The 17,520-nt window shown below is 38.0% G+C and overlaps 4 protein-coding genes across 4 annotated transcripts; 3 read left to right on the top strand and 1 right to left on the bottom strand.

Annotated features, from left to right (window-relative positions):
• The first annotated feature begins 9,328 nt into the window (after positions 1-9,328).
• LOC126608318 (uncharacterized) lies at positions 9,329-10,788 on the top strand. The gene is made up of 3 exons (XM_050276185.1): positions 9,329-9,670; positions 9,764-9,953; positions 10,392-10,788. The coding sequence occupies exons 1-3, from the start codon at positions 9,651-9,653 to the stop codon at positions 10,716-10,718; spliced, it is 537 nt and encodes a 178-aa protein (XP_050132142.1). The 5' UTR covers positions 9,329-9,650; the 3' UTR covers positions 10,719-10,788.
• A 237-nt stretch (positions 10,789-11,025) lies between these two features.
• On the top strand, positions 11,026-11,661 carry LOC126608320 (heme oxygenase 1, chloroplastic-like). The gene has a single exon (XM_050276187.1). The coding sequence runs from the start codon at positions 11,089-11,091 to the stop codon at positions 11,524-11,526; it is 438 nt and encodes a 145-aa protein (XP_050132144.1). The 5' UTR covers positions 11,026-11,088; the 3' UTR covers positions 11,527-11,661.
• A 1,821-nt stretch (positions 11,662-13,482) lies between these two features.
• LOC126608322 (uncharacterized) lies at positions 13,483-13,998 on the top strand. Its single transcript, XM_050276189.1, has 2 exons — positions 13,483-13,525; positions 13,647-13,998. Exons 1-2 carry the CDS (start codon positions 13,502-13,504, stop codon positions 13,932-13,934), a joined length of 312 nt encoding a protein of 103 aa, XP_050132146.1. The 5' UTR covers positions 13,483-13,501; the 3' UTR covers positions 13,935-13,998.
• Positions 13,999-15,463: 1,465 nt separating this feature from the next.
• Positions 15,464-16,001, bottom strand: LOC126608319 (heme oxygenase 1, chloroplastic-like). Its single transcript, XM_050276186.1, has one exon. It carries the CDS (start codon positions 15,927-15,929, stop codon positions 15,492-15,494), a length of 438 nt encoding a protein of 145 aa, XP_050132143.1. The 5' UTR covers positions 15,930-16,001; the 3' UTR covers positions 15,464-15,491.
• Between the last annotated feature and the right edge of the window lie 1,519 nt (positions 16,002-17,520).

Here is a 17,520-nt window from a genome sequence, read left to right as displayed (position 1 = left end):
AATCCTAGTGGACATCCCGGGTCGGGGTCTGTCAGATAAGGTGATATTATTTAATTATATTTTTACTAGTTACTTGCACAAATTACTTGTTTCATTTTTGTGAGCTAACTTAAACCTTTTCTTAAAAAAAAATATCATGCATAGATAAATAATGCAAAAAAAAAAAATGTAACATGAGAAGGTACGACATCCTTTTTGCATGGATCATTGTTGGGTGATTACAAAATTTAGAAAAATGGCCGAACAATGATGGTTTCAATCTTCCCCTTCTCAAGCGTCTCCATATATTATCCGGGATTATGATGTGTTAATGCACAAAACCGAAGGGGTCTTAGAACAACGTAAATCCGATCGTGAATCTGCAAGAAAGTAAAGAACACAAGATATATCGTGGTTCACCCCAATGTTTGGGCTACGTCCACACTGATGTTGATATTGTTTCACTCTGAATGGTGAATATACAAGAAGGCTAGAGGTAGTGTGCTCTCTAGCCTATTTTCTGTGTTTGCCCTCTCTGAGATGTTTTCTCTCTTCCCATGGCCTAAACATTGACCTCTCCTAATGAGAAGAATGAGGAGTCCTTTTATAGAATAAGAGCTCCTCACTTATTACATATTTACCCCTTCATTTATTACATAATTATATTTGAGTCTCCCGAGTATTTATACAACAACAACAACAAAGCCTTTTCCCACTAAGTGGGGTCGGCTATATGAATCCTAGAACGCCATTGCCTCCCGAGTATTTATATGAGGTCTAAATACGAAGGCCCTAAATATGGTACAAACAGTAGTCCCCTAAGTCTTCAGTCAAAAGAGTCTTTTGGCTGGAGACTTGAAATTCAGTCCATGTGTGGGCCGAAGTAACTAGATGTCGTCTAGAACTGATACTCGATATGAGGCGGTGCTCAATGTGAAATGATGCTCAACTAGAAGTAGCACATGTTGCAAGGCTGCTCGGCTTGTGGCTTATGTTGCCTTGGTTGGCTCGGCTTGTGGCATTGAAGGTGAGGGAGTCCTTTTTATAGAATAAGGGCTCGCTCATCAATACATAAATGATGGGCTAGAGTTGATGCTCGCGGCGATGCGGTTGCTCAGCAAGCGGCGATGCTCTCTAATGATGGTGAGGGAGTCCCTTTTATAGAATAAGGGCTCGACTTCTCAATACATAAGTGATGGATTATGAGTGATACTCGATGCGAGGTGGTTGCTCAGCTGGCGGTGATGCTCTCTAATGAAGGTGAGGGAGTCCATTTTTATAGAATAAAGGCTCGACTCCTCAATACATAGGTAATGCTCGCGGCGAGGCGGTTGCTCAGCTGGCAGCGATGCTCTCTAATGAAGGTGAGAGAGTCCCTTTTATAGAATAAGGGTTCACTCCTCAATACATAAGTGATGGGCTAATAGTCTCTCTAATAAAGGTGAGGGAGCCCCTTTTATAAAATAAGGGTTTGCTCCTCAATACATGAATAATGGGTGCTCTCTAATGAAAGTGAGGGAATCCCTTTTATAGAATAAGGGTTCGCTCCTCAATACATAAATGATGGGCTAAGTCCCCTAAGTATTTTTCATGAGGCCCAGTTGCGGAAGCCCTATATATGGTACATAGTGTAGTCCCCCAAGTTTTCAGTCAATAGAGTCTGTTGGCTGGAGACTTCAAATTCAATCCATGTATGGGCTGAAGTGGCGGTTGTTCACAGGCGGTCTTTGTATACCATGCAATGAAGCTTTGTAGGTGAAGCTTTGAAAGTGAAGTTTTATAGGTGAGGCTTTGAAAGTGAAGCTTTGAAGCTGGAGTTTTTGTAAATGAAGCTTTGAAGTCGGAGCTCTGTAAATGAAGCTTTCGAAGCTGGAGCTCTTGTAAATGAAGCTTTCGAAGGTGAAGCTCTGTAAATGAAGCTTTCGAAGCTGGAGCTCTATAAATGAAGCTTTCGAAGCTAGAGCTCTGTAAATGAAGCTTTCGAAGTTAGAGCTTTCGAAGCTAGAGCTTTGTAAGCTAGAGCTCTGTAAATAAAGCTTTCGAAGCTGGAGCTTTATAAATGAAGCTAGAGCTATGTAAATAAAGCTTTCGAAGTTAGACCTCTATAAATGAAGCTTTCGAAGTTGGAGCTCTATAAATGAAGCTTTCGAAGCTAGAGCTATGTAAATGAAGCTTTCAAAGCTGGAGCTCTATAAATGAAGCTTTCGAAGCTGGAGCTCTATAAATGAAGCTTTCAAAGCTAGAACTTTGTAAATGAAGCTTTCGAAGCTGATTGACATGAGTGATGCTCATGAATGTTTATGTTGATTGACATGAGTGATGCTCATGGATGTAGACATGAGTGATGCTCATGAATGTTTATGTATGATTGACATGAGTGATGCTCATGAAGGTTTATGTATGATTGACATGAGTGATGCTCATGTATGATGGTGATTGTCATGAGTGATGCTCACGTATGATTTTTTAGAGGACGGGTTGTACTTTTGATCACCTGGTTGGTGATAATAACGGCAGGCTGCTGAATAATTTTTTAGTCTGGACGTACTTTTTATTACTTGGTTGGTGATAATAGAGAGTGAATCTTAAGTGAAGGGATGAAGGTTGGAGTTTGAAGTCATAGGGCCTGGCTCTTTTGGGCATATAGGCCTTCGCCCTCCACATAACATTCCAGCCCACTATTTTGGGCTTGCCGACATTTTGACTTTTTTTTTTTTGGCATGCTGCCTTCTTTCTTTATTTATGATTAGCCTCTGGTGGGGTTATACAGATGTCTCCAAAAGATAAGAAAAGTAAATCACATCATTAAAAAAAAACTGCCGGGACTTGGCAACAGCGAGATTTCTCTCTTCACATAAACCTCAACAATCCAGCCGTTGGAGGAAACCTTCACGTGGAGGCATGTTTGGTCAGCAGGCATGGTAGACAACACAAAGTAGAATAATAATAGAAATATTATAAGGAAAGAATCTTATCTCCGCTTTTGCCCTAGCATTCGCAGGAGATGGGGCACCATTTATAGAATAATTGAGGCAGACAAAAGAAAAGTAAAACTCTTTTCTTTTTTCTTTTGGCAGATGGTAGGGAATAATAATAGAATTGTTATAGAAACTTATCTTCTTCCGGGTAACGTTGGTGAGGTTTGTTCTGAAGATAAGACTGCTGAACTTTTCACCCAGGGCATCTCTGCCTCTCCTATATGAAGGCAGCACTGGAAGATGAGGCCACTCTGACTCATCCTGAGTTAAGAGACATGGTATCCTTATGGAGGAAGAAAGTAAAGTGGCTAGTTAGGTTGAAGCTTCCGGTGAGCCACCTCAATTCTCACAGAGAGAAAGAGAGAGACTGATACAGTAGAGAGAGAAAGTGCCCAAGACTTTCTAAAAGATGACGAAATTCAGGGCCTTGACGGAATATTCCGTCTTCTTCTCCGGTGAGCCTCGCCGTCTGCAACTCGATTTTTCGTCGAATTTCTGGAAAAATTTCAAATTCACTATTCTCCTTCATTTCTCAACCATTTTCGACGCACTATATATGGATTTGAAGCTAATGAAGAGTAGAATCGTGTTATACCTATTTAGAGTCTAAAAAGTGGATGGAGTTCGCCGGAAAAAGCCTTGAAAGTTCCGGCCAAAAGTGAACTCATCGAAACTCGATCGTTTTACTTCCAAACTTCTCCCAAATTGTTGTAGGAACCTCGAGGAGTTGCGTAGAAGTTTCCCCAAGCTTCAAAACACGTCGAACTCAGTTTGCCCGAGACCTCACGAGTTTGACGTTGAAAACTCGTCTATTCTAGGCTTCAAGAATAGGGTTGTGTTCGTGAGGATGAGACGAACACGAAAACGAGGTTCTTGGGTTCGATCTGTGAGCTTTGAAACTCGTTGAAGGTTTTGCAAAGAGATATAGCATACGAGAGAGGGAGAGAGAGAGAAGAGAGAGAAAGAGAGTTCATTTTTCTCTTTTCTGATTGGGGGACAGAAATGAGGGGGTGATGTGATTGGTGAGAGAGTGAATAATAAAGAAGGGTGCACGAGATGAGTTAGGTAAAAGCTAGGGATAGAGTTTTAGATTGTCTACTGAAAAGAGTATCGAAAATCTATCCAGGATAGTGTTTTCACACTGATAAAAATTTACGTTCACCCGTAACGACATGCACAATTTAGATACAATAGCGAAAAATAGAATAAAAGCGATACGAATACGTCCACGTCACTTGCCCATAAGAGCATAATCGTCAAAATACATACTCAGGGAGAAATTACATAGGAAAATTAGGGACGGGTCGTCACATATAATGTGAGTACATTTATGTAATAAAATTTTGGGTACATTTTTACATATACAAAATTGGTACGTTTATATAAAAATGTGGGTACATTGCACGTACAAAAAATTGGGCACATATATATATATAAAACAAGAGGTACATTTTATATAAAAAAAAAACAACGGGTATATCTTAGATTAAAAAAAATAAATAGATTTTACATTAAAAAATAGATATATTTTACATAAAAGGAATGATACTTACAAAACAAAAAAAAATTGGTACATTTGGTATGTAACAAAGTGATACATTTTTAAATAAATATGGGTACATTATAAATACATTACAGGTACAAATAAAAGTTTAAAAAATCATGATTACAAATAAAAGTTTAAAAAATACGAGCACAAAAAGAAATTAATATATGAATACAAATTAAAACTGAAAAGAAAATTGGTATAATTTAAAAAAAAAAAGGTTGCAAATTAAAAATGAGTACAAACTAAAAATAGAAATATATGATACAAAGTTTAGCCATAAATATAAATATACCAAAGGTAAAGTTTCTAAACACTAAATGAATATATTTAGAAATATAATTTAATTGAAAAAAATAAATTTAATTATCTTGACATGTAAATATTTTATTATTGAAATAATTGATGAGGTTAATAAAACTTAAGGACCTTGATTAAAAATTGAAAAGGAATAAAGACCTAATCAATGGAGTAGAAAAAATAGGGATGAGAACCTAATTTCTCATTCTTTTAAAGTAAGTATTAAGTTGATGTTTTGTTCCTTAGGTATTGAATCATTTTTTTTTAATTAATTGTAAGCTAATGTCATCTTTCTATGTCCCTAGTTATTTCTTATATTTTCACCATTGATCTAGTTTAATTATAAAAAAATAAAAACAAGAACAGGTTTAACACATTACAATATATGAACCCTAATTTTTTTCATTATGTGCCAAACTACGTACCTAATCAATTTGCAAGGATATAATCTAATAATGAAGCAATTCTAGTTATGTTTTTTTGAAGAATAAAGATTTGGTGCCAGAATTTGAATTCTTTTTGGTTAAAATGTTCACAAACATATTTTACAGCGATGTAACGTTGACAAAGAATGAGAAATAACCATTAACGACAATAGTTACAATAATAAAGAACAATGTACGACACGGCCCGTTAATTTAAATTTTTCCTTTTTCTCAATGGGTCAGATTATTTGACCTGTTAATTTTAACGAGTACAAAAACACCAGTTAAGAACCCATCAAAGTTGGTAGAGGTAGACTCCAACCGTAGTGCCAAAAGCAAAAAGCGAGTGTCTTCTCTTCCTTCCCAAACTCGCACAATCTCAACCCCCAAAAGCCGTTTTTTTCCCTATCGTCCTCTGTTACCCACAGTCGCACACGGACAAGGATTGTCTGCCCTCCACTTTCGGTGCCCTCCTCGTGCCCTCCTGTTTGTATAGTCACGGTTAAGCCACATCAACATTTTATATTACTATTTATTTTTGTCTTATTATATTTATAAAAAAAACAATATAAAATATTAACGTGACTTAATCGTGACTACACAAAACAGGAGGGCAAGGAGGACACCGGAAGTAGGGGTGGGTTCAGTTCAAATCAGTTCGGTTTTTTGCCAAAACCGAAATTTCGGTTCGGTTCATTTTTTTCGGTTTGGTTTTTCCGGTTCGGTTTCGGTCTGGTTTCGGTTTTTTGTTTTGTTTTTTTCAAAAAATGAAAAACATTGAAATTTTAAATTTTAACATTTCCAACACAATCATAACATAAGCATTCTAACTAGAATCAAAGACAATGAAAATAAACATTTAAAGTTGAACTAAAATCATCAATCAAGTCTTCCAAAGTCCAAACTAACAACCTCATAACACAAAAATCGTACAAATGACTTAGAAAAGTTAAATTGTATGATGTTGTTCAAAGATCAGGGTTGTTTGCTTGTAACTACATGTTGACAACTTGATTAGTAAAAGTAATGCGTGGGTGAATTTATTTAGTGTGTGTTGGAATCTTTTCCATAACAAATTACACAATTAATCTACCTGAAATAAATGTTTATGGATTATGTTACATGTTATATGAGAGTAGATTTGGAAAAGAAAGCTGGGGCAGAAGTAGACAATGCTATGGAGATAGAAGTAGGTTCTTCAAGAGGAGGTTTGGTTCCGGAACCTTATATGGGGGAGAAATAATAGGTTAGGGTTTAGAGTTTTTATAGGTCTTTTTTTAATATTTTGAGCTTAAAGTTTGGCAACACATTGGGTTTAGCACATTTTAACTTACAAATTGGGTTTAGAAAATAATACCCAAAATAAATAATTAAATAAAAAAATTAATTTAATTAATTCGGTTCGGTTTGGGTTGGTTCGGTTTCTAGATCACTAAAATCGAACCGAACCAAAAGAATTCGGTTCGGTTCGGTATTTTCAGTTCGGTTGGGTTTTTTCGGTTTTGGTTCGGTTTGGCTTTCGATTTTTTTTTGTTTTCGTTTTTTTGAAACCACCCTTAACCGAAGGATAGACAATCCTTGTCCATCGCACACACCAAAAAGCGACTCACTTCCCAAAACCCCAACACAAAATATCTCGCGTTCTCTCTGTCTCTCTCTCCTACAGCCTACAGGCACTAGTCATGGCTGAAAACGGCACAAACTACAACAACAACAATTAGAAGAAGAAGATGATGATGATGATGCTACGAAGAAGCTATTCTGCTCATACCTTGGCTTGAGCCTGGGTGTTTTCCTGGCTTTAGCTCCCGACAACTTCCAGGAGCTCCAGAGCCAAGTGGGTAAGCTCTCTGCGCGACTATGGCAGGTGGAAGAGCAAGTGAGCTTCATGACTTCTAGGCGAAAAGAGGACTCCAAAGCCAATGCCAGGGTCGTCGAGATCTTCGCCAGCCACCGCAACGCTTGGCAAGCCAAGGAGAAGGGGCTGCTCAACCAGATCGACGACGCCCACCAAGAAATCGCCCACCTCCATGCCAGGATTCTGGAGGTGGAGAAAACCTAGGACGATTCCAGTGCCAATGTTTGGGATAAAACTTGAACTTTAGGTTAAAAAGGGGTTAGCCCAAAAGAAGGTTCAGAAGAAGGAAAAGTCCAAGGCCCAGCAGAAGCCCAGAAGAAAGAATAAGCTTGTTTCCCAACCAAGTGCAGATCATTCAAACCACCTACTCACCTACCTAGAGGTCAAGTGGTGTAGACCAACTAGCTAATCAGCCCAAAAGTACTTTACAATGGCAGTATAAGTAAAAAGTTGATGAGTCACTGCCCTTCAGATGCATTCGGGCAAAATCAATACTGCAGGCAGCCAAGCCAAATCGTCTATAAAAGGAGGAAGAAAAATCAGAGACAAGGACACTCAATCAAACAAACAAATACAAGCACAAACTCTGCTTAAACCAGATTTACCTTCACAAAGTTGTAGTCAGCCCCCAAGCCTTCATCCTTTTCGGGATCAACCTTCACCAGAAAGTCTTTGTAAAAGCTTTGCTACCCTGTTTAAATCTTGTTGTAGTATCGATTCCCTCATATAAACTCATCTTCCAATCTCCCCTTCTAGCATTCAAACCCTTTGTAAATCACAAAGAGAGGAAGTTGCAAGACGATCAGCCTTCCCGACAAGGTGAAACCTTGCCCGACCTCATTTGTTTTTTGTCTTTCATTCATATATCTAGTAATATAATGTATATTTCCATCTGCATCCAAGTTATTTCTAGCCAGTTTATGATTAAAAGACTTCTCAGTTCTAACCATTCGAGCAGACAAGATTGATCAATTAAAAGTCCTTGGTCTCAAGGCATAAAAAGAACCCTATGTGGACTTAATCCATCCACGATAATCCTTGATAACAAGAAGTCCGAAGTTACTTGGGGCGCAAGTAATTGGCTTATTCTCTAGTTTTATTTCTGTTATATTGTGATTGCTACAGAACGCTTGGGTATAGAATTAACTCTGATAGGAAGCCTCAAGGCCTATACCTAAGGCCCGACAAAGGCACCTATCTGAATTCGTTCTGCTTTGCGGGCTCGGGCGATTAAAGTATAACGGTTGTGATACTTCTGCAACAATGAAACAACCAATATATGTTCAAGTATTTGGTTAGTTTTGACAGGAAGCCTCAAGGCCTACACTTAAGGCCCCACAAATGCACCTTTCATAACCAACTTGGTCTCTCGGACATATATATACAATAAAACTTAACATCGGTTTTACATCTGTCATGCTAAAGATGGCAGTGGCATGCCTGGGTACTTAAAGTTAATTTTGATTGTGAGCCTCAAGGCCTATACCTAAGGCCCCACAAAGGCACCTTTCAGAATTAACTCTATCATTCTTTTACAGCCCGCCAATAAGCAGAAGCCCGACAGACAACATCAACCAGCGCCAATCTCTCGGTGAGTTGTGTGCTCGTTGGCCAGGGAACGTCCTCACTGGATATTCCTTAAGACGAACAACCAGGATTCATGATTTGGAGATGATGGTTGAGGAGAGGGACGACATGATTGGTTTCATGGCCACCAGGAGCGGAGGAGGACCTGAGGCTGAAGTTGACGGCGACAACCACTGTCACCGCCACCAGCACCGAGGCAAGGAGGAAGTCATTGTCTATGACAATGCCGTTGGCTTCGGCTTCGACTCCCACTTGGTAGCTGGTGCTTCCAAGCTCTGGTAGGTTTGCCTCCATCACTTTCACACACTGGGGCTTCGATTTCGTTTCAATTTGGCATCTGGATGATCATAACAAAAATAAAAAAAATAAAAAAAAGACTAAATCTTAATCCATTATTATTATTATCATCTTCAAATCCTTTGCCAGATACTGAGGTGCGTTGTCTCCTTCATCACTAGCAAACAAGTTGCAATTTACAAGGCATGTGTTTGGTTATATCTGGAAAGCGAATCGTTATCCCAAAACTGTGTAACTTGGCCTCTCAAGTTTACCCTTTTGTTTGGCACTTATCGCTGTAATGAAGTTGGACACCAATATTCTCTGCAATGATTTGATCAACTGTTCCAGTTTTTTTGGAAAACTGAAAGAAAAGAGAAGAAATTTTGTCGTTTTCTTTTCCATCAAGTCTCCTCAAATTTGTTTATTTGTTCTGACTTCTTGTGTTCTGAAACGGAAGTTTAACTTAATTGCTTTTTAATACTTTCCATCTGAGCCATCAAACGTCAAATGTAATTGGAAACTATTAAAAGCAATTCAATGTGGTCTTTTTTCACTGCTTTGCTGCTTGAGTTTTTTATTGAGTTATGTTGGCGTATTTTCTCTTCTCCGAATTTATCAAATTGGAAAGGTTCGAACTTGTTTTAATCCGTTCTCCTCCCTATGCAGGATGTACAGTATGAATCCCTTGAACCGTTCACATGAAGCATTTTGTACTAAGGTATATATCCGCCAGCCTACTTACTGTTCATTTCTGAGGCTTCTAGTTAATATTCTGCAGCAACTTAAATATCAACACGTCTTTCTTTCCTAGGGAGTCGCCTTGGAAGCTAGATGGTGAGTCGACAAGAATATCCTCTAGGCTAAAATTACTTGAACTGGAATTACTGAATTTGGAAACTGTTGGAAAGAATGATATTTCAAAGTTACCTTCATTGATGAGGAAGCAGGCCAAGAGGTATCAAGCTCTTGCGGGGAAGATTGATGATCTGTGCAGAAGAATGGTAATGTTTTATGTTCCATGTTTTACTTTTGTTATGCCATTTTATCGTCTGTTAAACGTTGTAGAGAGCCCAAGTATTAACAGAAGAAAGTACTACAACAGAAAGAAAAACAAAAGTAAAGTTGAAATCCTGATTATATTGGAACGCTAATAAAGTTGAAATCCGCCATTAACAACAGATAGTACAACTGAAGAAAAAAAAGGAGCGCAGAAGGAACGAAACAGGAGGTTCTTTATAAATGAGAAGCAACTGCTTCGTTAGTTTGAAGTTAACAAAGTTGTATTGCTGTGACTATGCCTCAAGCACACCAATTAGCTGACCCCAAGACATCTCTTAGGTGATGTCGTACACTTAGTTATCGCTGCACCCCGTGTACATGTGGTATGAAGTCGCCCCCTATTGGGCCGTATTGCTCGCTAAATTTTCTTGTTTTTGCAGCAAGGCAGTGATCCCTCTGAACCTACACTCAGTCCAGAGTTTTGTACGCAACGACAAACAGAATTTTTACTCGAATCATTTAGACTTCAACAACGTGCGACAGAAACTGGACAGAAGTTGATGGCAGTACAAACGGAGATTGGGAAGAGTTCTTATGGAGATGAGCTGGGGAACCAGCCCAAACACAACACACGACGGTGTTCAGATTCCATTAGAAACAACTTGAAAAAAATCCAAAGAAATTTGGAGATATGGTTGGCCAGAATCATCGGAGATCTTGAAGGTATTCTGGCTAGAGACGGCGCTTCTCGTGTAAGGGAATACTAAATCTCTAGATATCCTTTTGTTCAGTAGATCTCTCGACTTGCATATCTTCTCCATTTTTATTCTCTTTTTCTTTTGTATGCTATTCTTACCACATTAATATACCACATTAGTATACAACATTACGTGGCATCTGATGTGGCTGTCCACATCATCTAAATTAATTTTAATTTAATTTTAATTTAAAATCATTTAATAAACCAATAATTAAAAAACAAAGGCTGAAATTAAATGGGGATTGTGGTATAGGAGGAGTCTTCTCCTTCCTTCCCCGTCCACTCCTGCTTTTTCAATCTAAAATTTCCGTTCACGCATCGTTTTCGAACACTCAAACGACTCACTTGCTCTTCCTACAAGCTTTGGACTTTCTGCAATGGCTTCTTTAACACCGGTTTCGCAATCCCAATTGCTTTTCAACAAAACCCGGTTCAAGTTACCACCAAATTTGAGCTCCGGTTTATTGCTGAACAAGTTCTCTGTTTCGTTCCGGATGATGAGTTTCAGAGTGCCCATGAAGGTGGCGGCGGCGGCGTCCGAGGTGGTTTCCGCTACCACGGCGGAGAAGGCGAAGAAGAGGCACCCGGGGGAGGCGAAGGGGCTCGTGGAGGAGATGAGGTTTGTGGCGATGAAGTTGCACACCAGGGATCAGGCGAAGGAGGGGGAGAAGGAGGTGAAGGAGCCGCAGGAGGGGCTGGTGGCTAAGTGGGAGCCAACAGTCGATGGGTATTTGAAGTTTTTGGTGGATAGATTGTTGGTTTATGATACCCTTGAAGAGATTGTTGAAAAAGCTTCATTTCCTTCTTGTGAGTAATTTTTTGATTGTTTTTAGATTGAAAGTTCTAATTATTTTGGGGGTGTTTGAATTCGAATTTGTATCTGTATGAATGTTTTCTGGGTGTTGTTTCTCTGTTTGAGATTTTGGCTTTGATATGGTTGTTTAAGTTTGGATTTCGATAATGTGTGTTGGCTGTTGGATGATGTTGTTATATTTTGGCTTTGTGGATTGTTTTTTTCATCGTGTTTGTGTATTTGATTTCGCATTTTATAGCGCCAAGGCATTGTTAATCGTTTTGTTTTCATTACATGTTATTGATCAATATATTTGTTTTAGATAACTAATAAGTTGATAAATCATAACATGTTTCACTTGCGACTTTTGTAGAAATCCATAGAAAGGAATCGAGTTCTTTGATTGTGTTGTGATATTGCACCAACAAAGAAATCGAGTTCTATATATGGATCTGTATTTTGCATCAGTTCACCATATTAGATCAAATTTTCTTTGACAATCTGCCCGGTATAATGTTTCCCCGTCGTGCAACTTTTTATAGCTTTGTTTGTGTGCTATTATAGTTGGATTGCTAGTAATTTCTATGTTCACTTTGTGAATGTATTCGTTTGAGATACCGGTTTCCTTCCATTACTCGGGAGTAGTAGCTGTTGCTTAAACAATTGGTTCTGCCACTCTAATTTTGCGGTCTGTACTTTATCTGAGCAACACGGTTTATTCTTGTTCGGTTTTGTTTATCATGAAATAGTTTGAGCCTTTAGATATGAACAACGAAATGAGGAAACTAAGGATCCATATAATGGGCACTTCCGCTTAGATTCCAAATGTTCATGCATGTATCTGAGTTTTGCAAAATTACATGTACTTGTGTACTGTTAGCATAAGTTGCTTGACGCCCATTTGTATTCTCCAACCTCTTAATTTTTAGCTTTACCCTTCCCATCCTACACTTTCAAGTGCGAATCTTACGCTTGAACTCCCCTTCTTTGACAGACCAAAATATCAAAAAGCCTACCCAAACACAAAAACCAATCATATAATAAACCAATAATTAAAAAAAAATATGAAATTAAAATATCGAGGAGTCTTCTCTTTCTTTCCCCTTGCTTCTTCTCCCGTTTCTTCTTCCACGCCATTTTTTTGTTTCAGCCCAGATTTTTTTCAGCAGCCTCGCCATTGATGGAAGCAGACGAAGTAATGAAGCTAAACGATTCTTTCTGGTTCGAGATCCGGATCTTCAAGAAACAACCGGTTTCATCGAACCCATCAAATTTCGAAGAACACCTAGAACATGAAATCGAGCAACCGGTTCGCCATTGTCCTTCTCATGTTTTCTCCGACTGGAAACCTTCGTTGTGCAGTGGCAAACGCAGGTATGTATCTACAACTGTACATTCATTCTAATATAGTAACAAATTAAAGAATTTATAGCCTGTTTAGAGGATAGTATGTCAAGACGAGCACAAGGTTTTTGTGTTTGCGTTTGAAAACTATTCAGGTTTATCAAGATTAAGCTTTTTAGTCACTTGCATCAGTTGATTCGGGAGGATATGTTTAATGTGTGAGGCACCTTAATTCATCAGTTAGGAGTGTAGAATTCCTAGATCAAGTGACCTACCCTAATGTTTTATACATTTTCCGTTAATTCTGAACAAGTCTGATTGTTTTATTCCAATATTATATGCTACTGAAATGTTACCACTGATAATTGGAAGTTGCGCAAACGATGTACTGCCTTAGACTGTAGCAATTTATAATTTGATTACTTATTAATTTGGGAATGTATGTGAATAGTAGGGAGTATGACATCATTGGAGTTTTAGCAAGAAAGCATTGACAATTACATACAAATGAGGAGTGTATAATTTTCTGAGTATCCTTTCTCTGTAGTTTTCAAGTGACCTTGTGCTACCTTTAGTTATGATGCTACTGCACCTCTTGATGCTAATGCAATCCAATTTTCCATTGTCTGGAAAATTTACAAAAGCAGCAAATTATGTCGTTAGAATGCACTAGTCAGGTAAAGCACTGCTTCTTTTTTGTTTCGAGAAACTTTTTTAAGGTGTTATTTACTTACTGATATTGGCAAACATAATATCACCATGGAGTTGACGCCGTTGGTTGATGCGAAAATAAAGCAGGTCCTCGGAGTTGACGACTTTGATTTGGAGGTTGTGTTGCCAGAAGGGTTCTTGGAGAGAATCATTCCTGGGCTGCAAAGATTGGGAAAGAAGGATGATAGCAGAGATGGGAGTTTTGATGAGTCTGCAATTACAAGGTCGTACCTTTCTAAAGCTTGGGAGGTCAGGGAGAAGAGGAAGATAGAGAAGCTATTGATAATTTGGAGGTTTCCTGCAATGGAGAATGAAATTGACATGAAAGACAATCTCAAATGGTGGGCTCATATTGTTGCTTCTGCAGTTAGATGAACATTATGGTTCTAAGATTTTTTGTACTTTTTTTCTGGTTTGGATTTTGCTTCAATTTTTTAGACACTTTGTATGCAGTAGATTTACCAGGTCAATCAATATTGTTCTACAACTTGTAAACGTGAATAAATAGTAGAAACATTTTCATGATCAGATTATGAATATTTGTGCTTAACTTCCTCTGCATTCTTCTTGAGCTATAAGCGTTGCTGTAGGATTGCAAAATTGAAACTTGGAAGAAATTGGTTTTTGGTTTATAGCTTTAGAAAGCAGTGTTTTGATATAGGCATTTCGTTTTTCAATTTCGTTGATTAAACATCTGCTCCTTTTAAGAATTTGATTAAACTCTACTTTCAGTACAACAAGAATTTGAAGAGCAACACCTCTGCATACTGGCTACTGTTACAAAATATTTGAAATGCATTGAAATCTATGTTTAGAAGAAATAGGATCCAAATCCACAAAAACTCAAACTGCATAAAGAAATTGCTTTCATTTTTGCTTCCATTGCTTAGTTGAGCTCTTGGTCATCATTTGCCGTTGAAGTAGAGCTATGCATATTGTACATACTAAAACCTCCATTCTAGTATGGATATTGTTGACCCTAAATAAAGAGAAAAAAAAAACCATAAGAACTACAGATTGAGCGTTATACTATGTGATGTAAATAAATATTTGATTAATAACAACAAAAGAATTATATGCAACCTCTCAATGTTTACCTGGACATAATTTCCATGCATAGTAGGATAACTTATATTTCCAATCTCAGACTCTTTGTACAACGGGTTTGGATGACCACCTTGACTGAGTTCCAATAACAAAGCCATGTTTTCCTACAATAGGTAATATTTATTTAATAGCTAACACAAAAGCAATTCAAAATCACTATCAATAGGACAAAATGCACAACTTACATTAGTATGGAGAACAATAGGATATTGGTTGGCAGACATGCAAATTTGAACTCCTTGTGTAAGATGAGAATGCTAAATCCCAAAGAATAAAAGTAATTACAATTACAAAGAGTAAGTATAGTAATTATAATGACAATGATTATTAACTAAGGAAAAAGATAACAAGAAGATCAATATATTTATCGCATACCTCCACAACGACATTACTCTCTTGTGTTGCAACTATGTTATCACTTTTACAAGGAGGTGGACCATCAATATGGCATATTGCATCACTTTCTATGGATTTCTACAAAAGTCGCAAGTGAAACATGTTATGATTTATCAACTTATTAGTTATCTAAAACAAATATATTGATCAATAACACGTAATGAAAACAAAATGATTAACAATGCCTTGGCGCTATAAAATGCGAAATCAAATACACAAACACGATGAAAAAAGCAATCCACAAAGCCAAAATATAACAACATCATCCAACAGCCAACACACATTATCGAAATCCAAACTTAAACAACCATATCAAAGCCAAAATCTCAAACAGAGAAACAACACCCAGAAAACATTCATACAGATACAAATTTGAATTCAAACACCCCCAAAATAATTAGAACTTTCAATCTAAAAACAATCAAAAAATTACTCACAAGAAGGAAATGAAGCTTTTTCAACAATCTCTTCAAGGGTATCATAAACCAACAATCTATCCACCAAAAACTTCAAATACCCATCGACTGTTGGTTCCCACTTAGCCACCAGCCCCTTCTGCGGCTCCTTCACCTCCTTCTCCCCCTCCTTCGCCTGATCCCTGGTGTGCAACTTCATCGCCACAAACCTCATCTCCTCCACGAACCCCTTCGCCTCCCCCGGGTACCTCTTCTTCGCCTTCTCCGCCGTGGTAGCGGAAACCACCTCGGACGCCGCCGCCGCCACCTTCATGGGCACTCTGAAACTCATCCTCCGGAACGAAACAGAGAACTTGTTCAGCAATAAACCGGAGCTCCAATTTGGTGGTAACTTGAACCGGGTTTTGTTGAAAAGCAATTGGGATTGCGAAACCGGTGTTAAAAAAGCCATTGCAGAAAGTCCAAAGCTTGTAGGAAGAGCAAGTGAGTCGTTTGAGTGTTCGAAAACGATGCGTGAACGGAAATTTTAGATTGAAAAAGCAGGAGTGAACGGGGAAGGAAGGAGAAGACTCCTCCTATACCACAATCCCCATTTAATTTCAGCCTTTGTTTTTTAATTATTGGTTTATTAAATGATTTTAAATTTAAATTAAATTATAATTAATTTAGATGATGTGGACAGCCACATCAGATGCCACATAATGTGGTATATTAATGTGGTAAGAATAGCATTATTGTTCTTTTTGTGTTTTTTCTTGGCCTTCAATAACTCATCACAACAGTCAAAACAAAATCAGAAAGTCGTATTAAAGGTAATTAGGGCGGTGTTTTCAATTGGGATTTTAAGATTATAACTCTTCATTGCGATGAAGATGAAGAAATATATAGAATTTGGACATATAATATTAAATCATACAACAATTTCTTTGTTTGCACCATAAGCATAGGAAAAAATATTGAACACTATGCCACCATCACCATTATTCTTCTTACACGCCCACCGCGGACGTGCCGCTACCACCATTACCATTGCCACAAATCCTGCCACCATCATCTCCGCCATCACCATCGCATGGGCAAGGCAATGACAGCCACTGTTGTCGTCTTCATCACCACCTAACAATGAGCACCACCATTATCATTGCTACTGCTGCAGCCATCACCATCCAACAACCGTCATTGTCATCACTATCGTTGCCATCATGACCATCGTGACTTAGTGGCGGATCTAGAATTTGAACTTTGGGGGGGTCTTAGTGTTAAAGGTTCAAGTTTTTAAGATAGAAACAGAGCGTGAAGCGTTAAAAAAACAAATTCAATTTATTCACAAAGGTTTATTTTTGTCAGCCGGACCATGTTGCATGTCAACAGATATCGACAATCTGATGAGTACTATCGAGAGCTTTTGTCGAGTGTTGTCAACGCAACTTACTGAGATATGCCTAGCAAACATTAAATCAAGTACTTTGTGGGCACAAAAGGGATTATAGCAAACATTCGAAGGGTCTCCAGAGGACTTTCACATGCGTGTTTCCCGAACTCTGGTGGTCCTAGGACCCACCTTTGGTTCCATTATACATCTGCCCTTGATGCCACCACCACTTCCACTAGCATGAAACCCAACTACTAACATCCATTTATAGATAGATGATTCTAGATACTTATTAAACTTTGTATTAAGCCATCTCCAATCCAATAATTAAAAGTTATGAAGTTAGTTTTGAAATCAAATTTAACTTTAATGTTATATCATCCCAATGCACATAAAAAAAGGAATCAAATATAACCCTTGTAGTCAAATGCAATCGTATGACTCTTAGAGTCAATGCATAACCAATATGCAAAACTTTTATGCTCGACTCCAAAGTCATAGGATTCCAACTTTTATGATGTATTGGAGAGAATTGGCTAATCGACATTTGTTTAAATTAATTTTTTTGACAAGGATACTATTTGCCAAATGATGCACACTACCAGTTCGAATCTTAAAGACAATTTTGGGAATCAGGCACAAAGTGTTTGAAGAAGGAATTCTAAATCAT

Source organism: Malus sylvestris, chromosome 16, assembly GCF_916048215.2.
Source record: "Malus sylvestris chromosome 16, drMalSylv7.2, whole genome shotgun sequence".
Classification (NCBI taxonomy): domain Eukaryota; kingdom Viridiplantae; phylum Streptophyta; class Magnoliopsida; order Rosales; family Rosaceae; genus Malus; species Malus sylvestris.
Note: the sequence above shows the minus strand (reverse complement) of the source record. Positions and strands in the feature narration are given on the sequence as shown.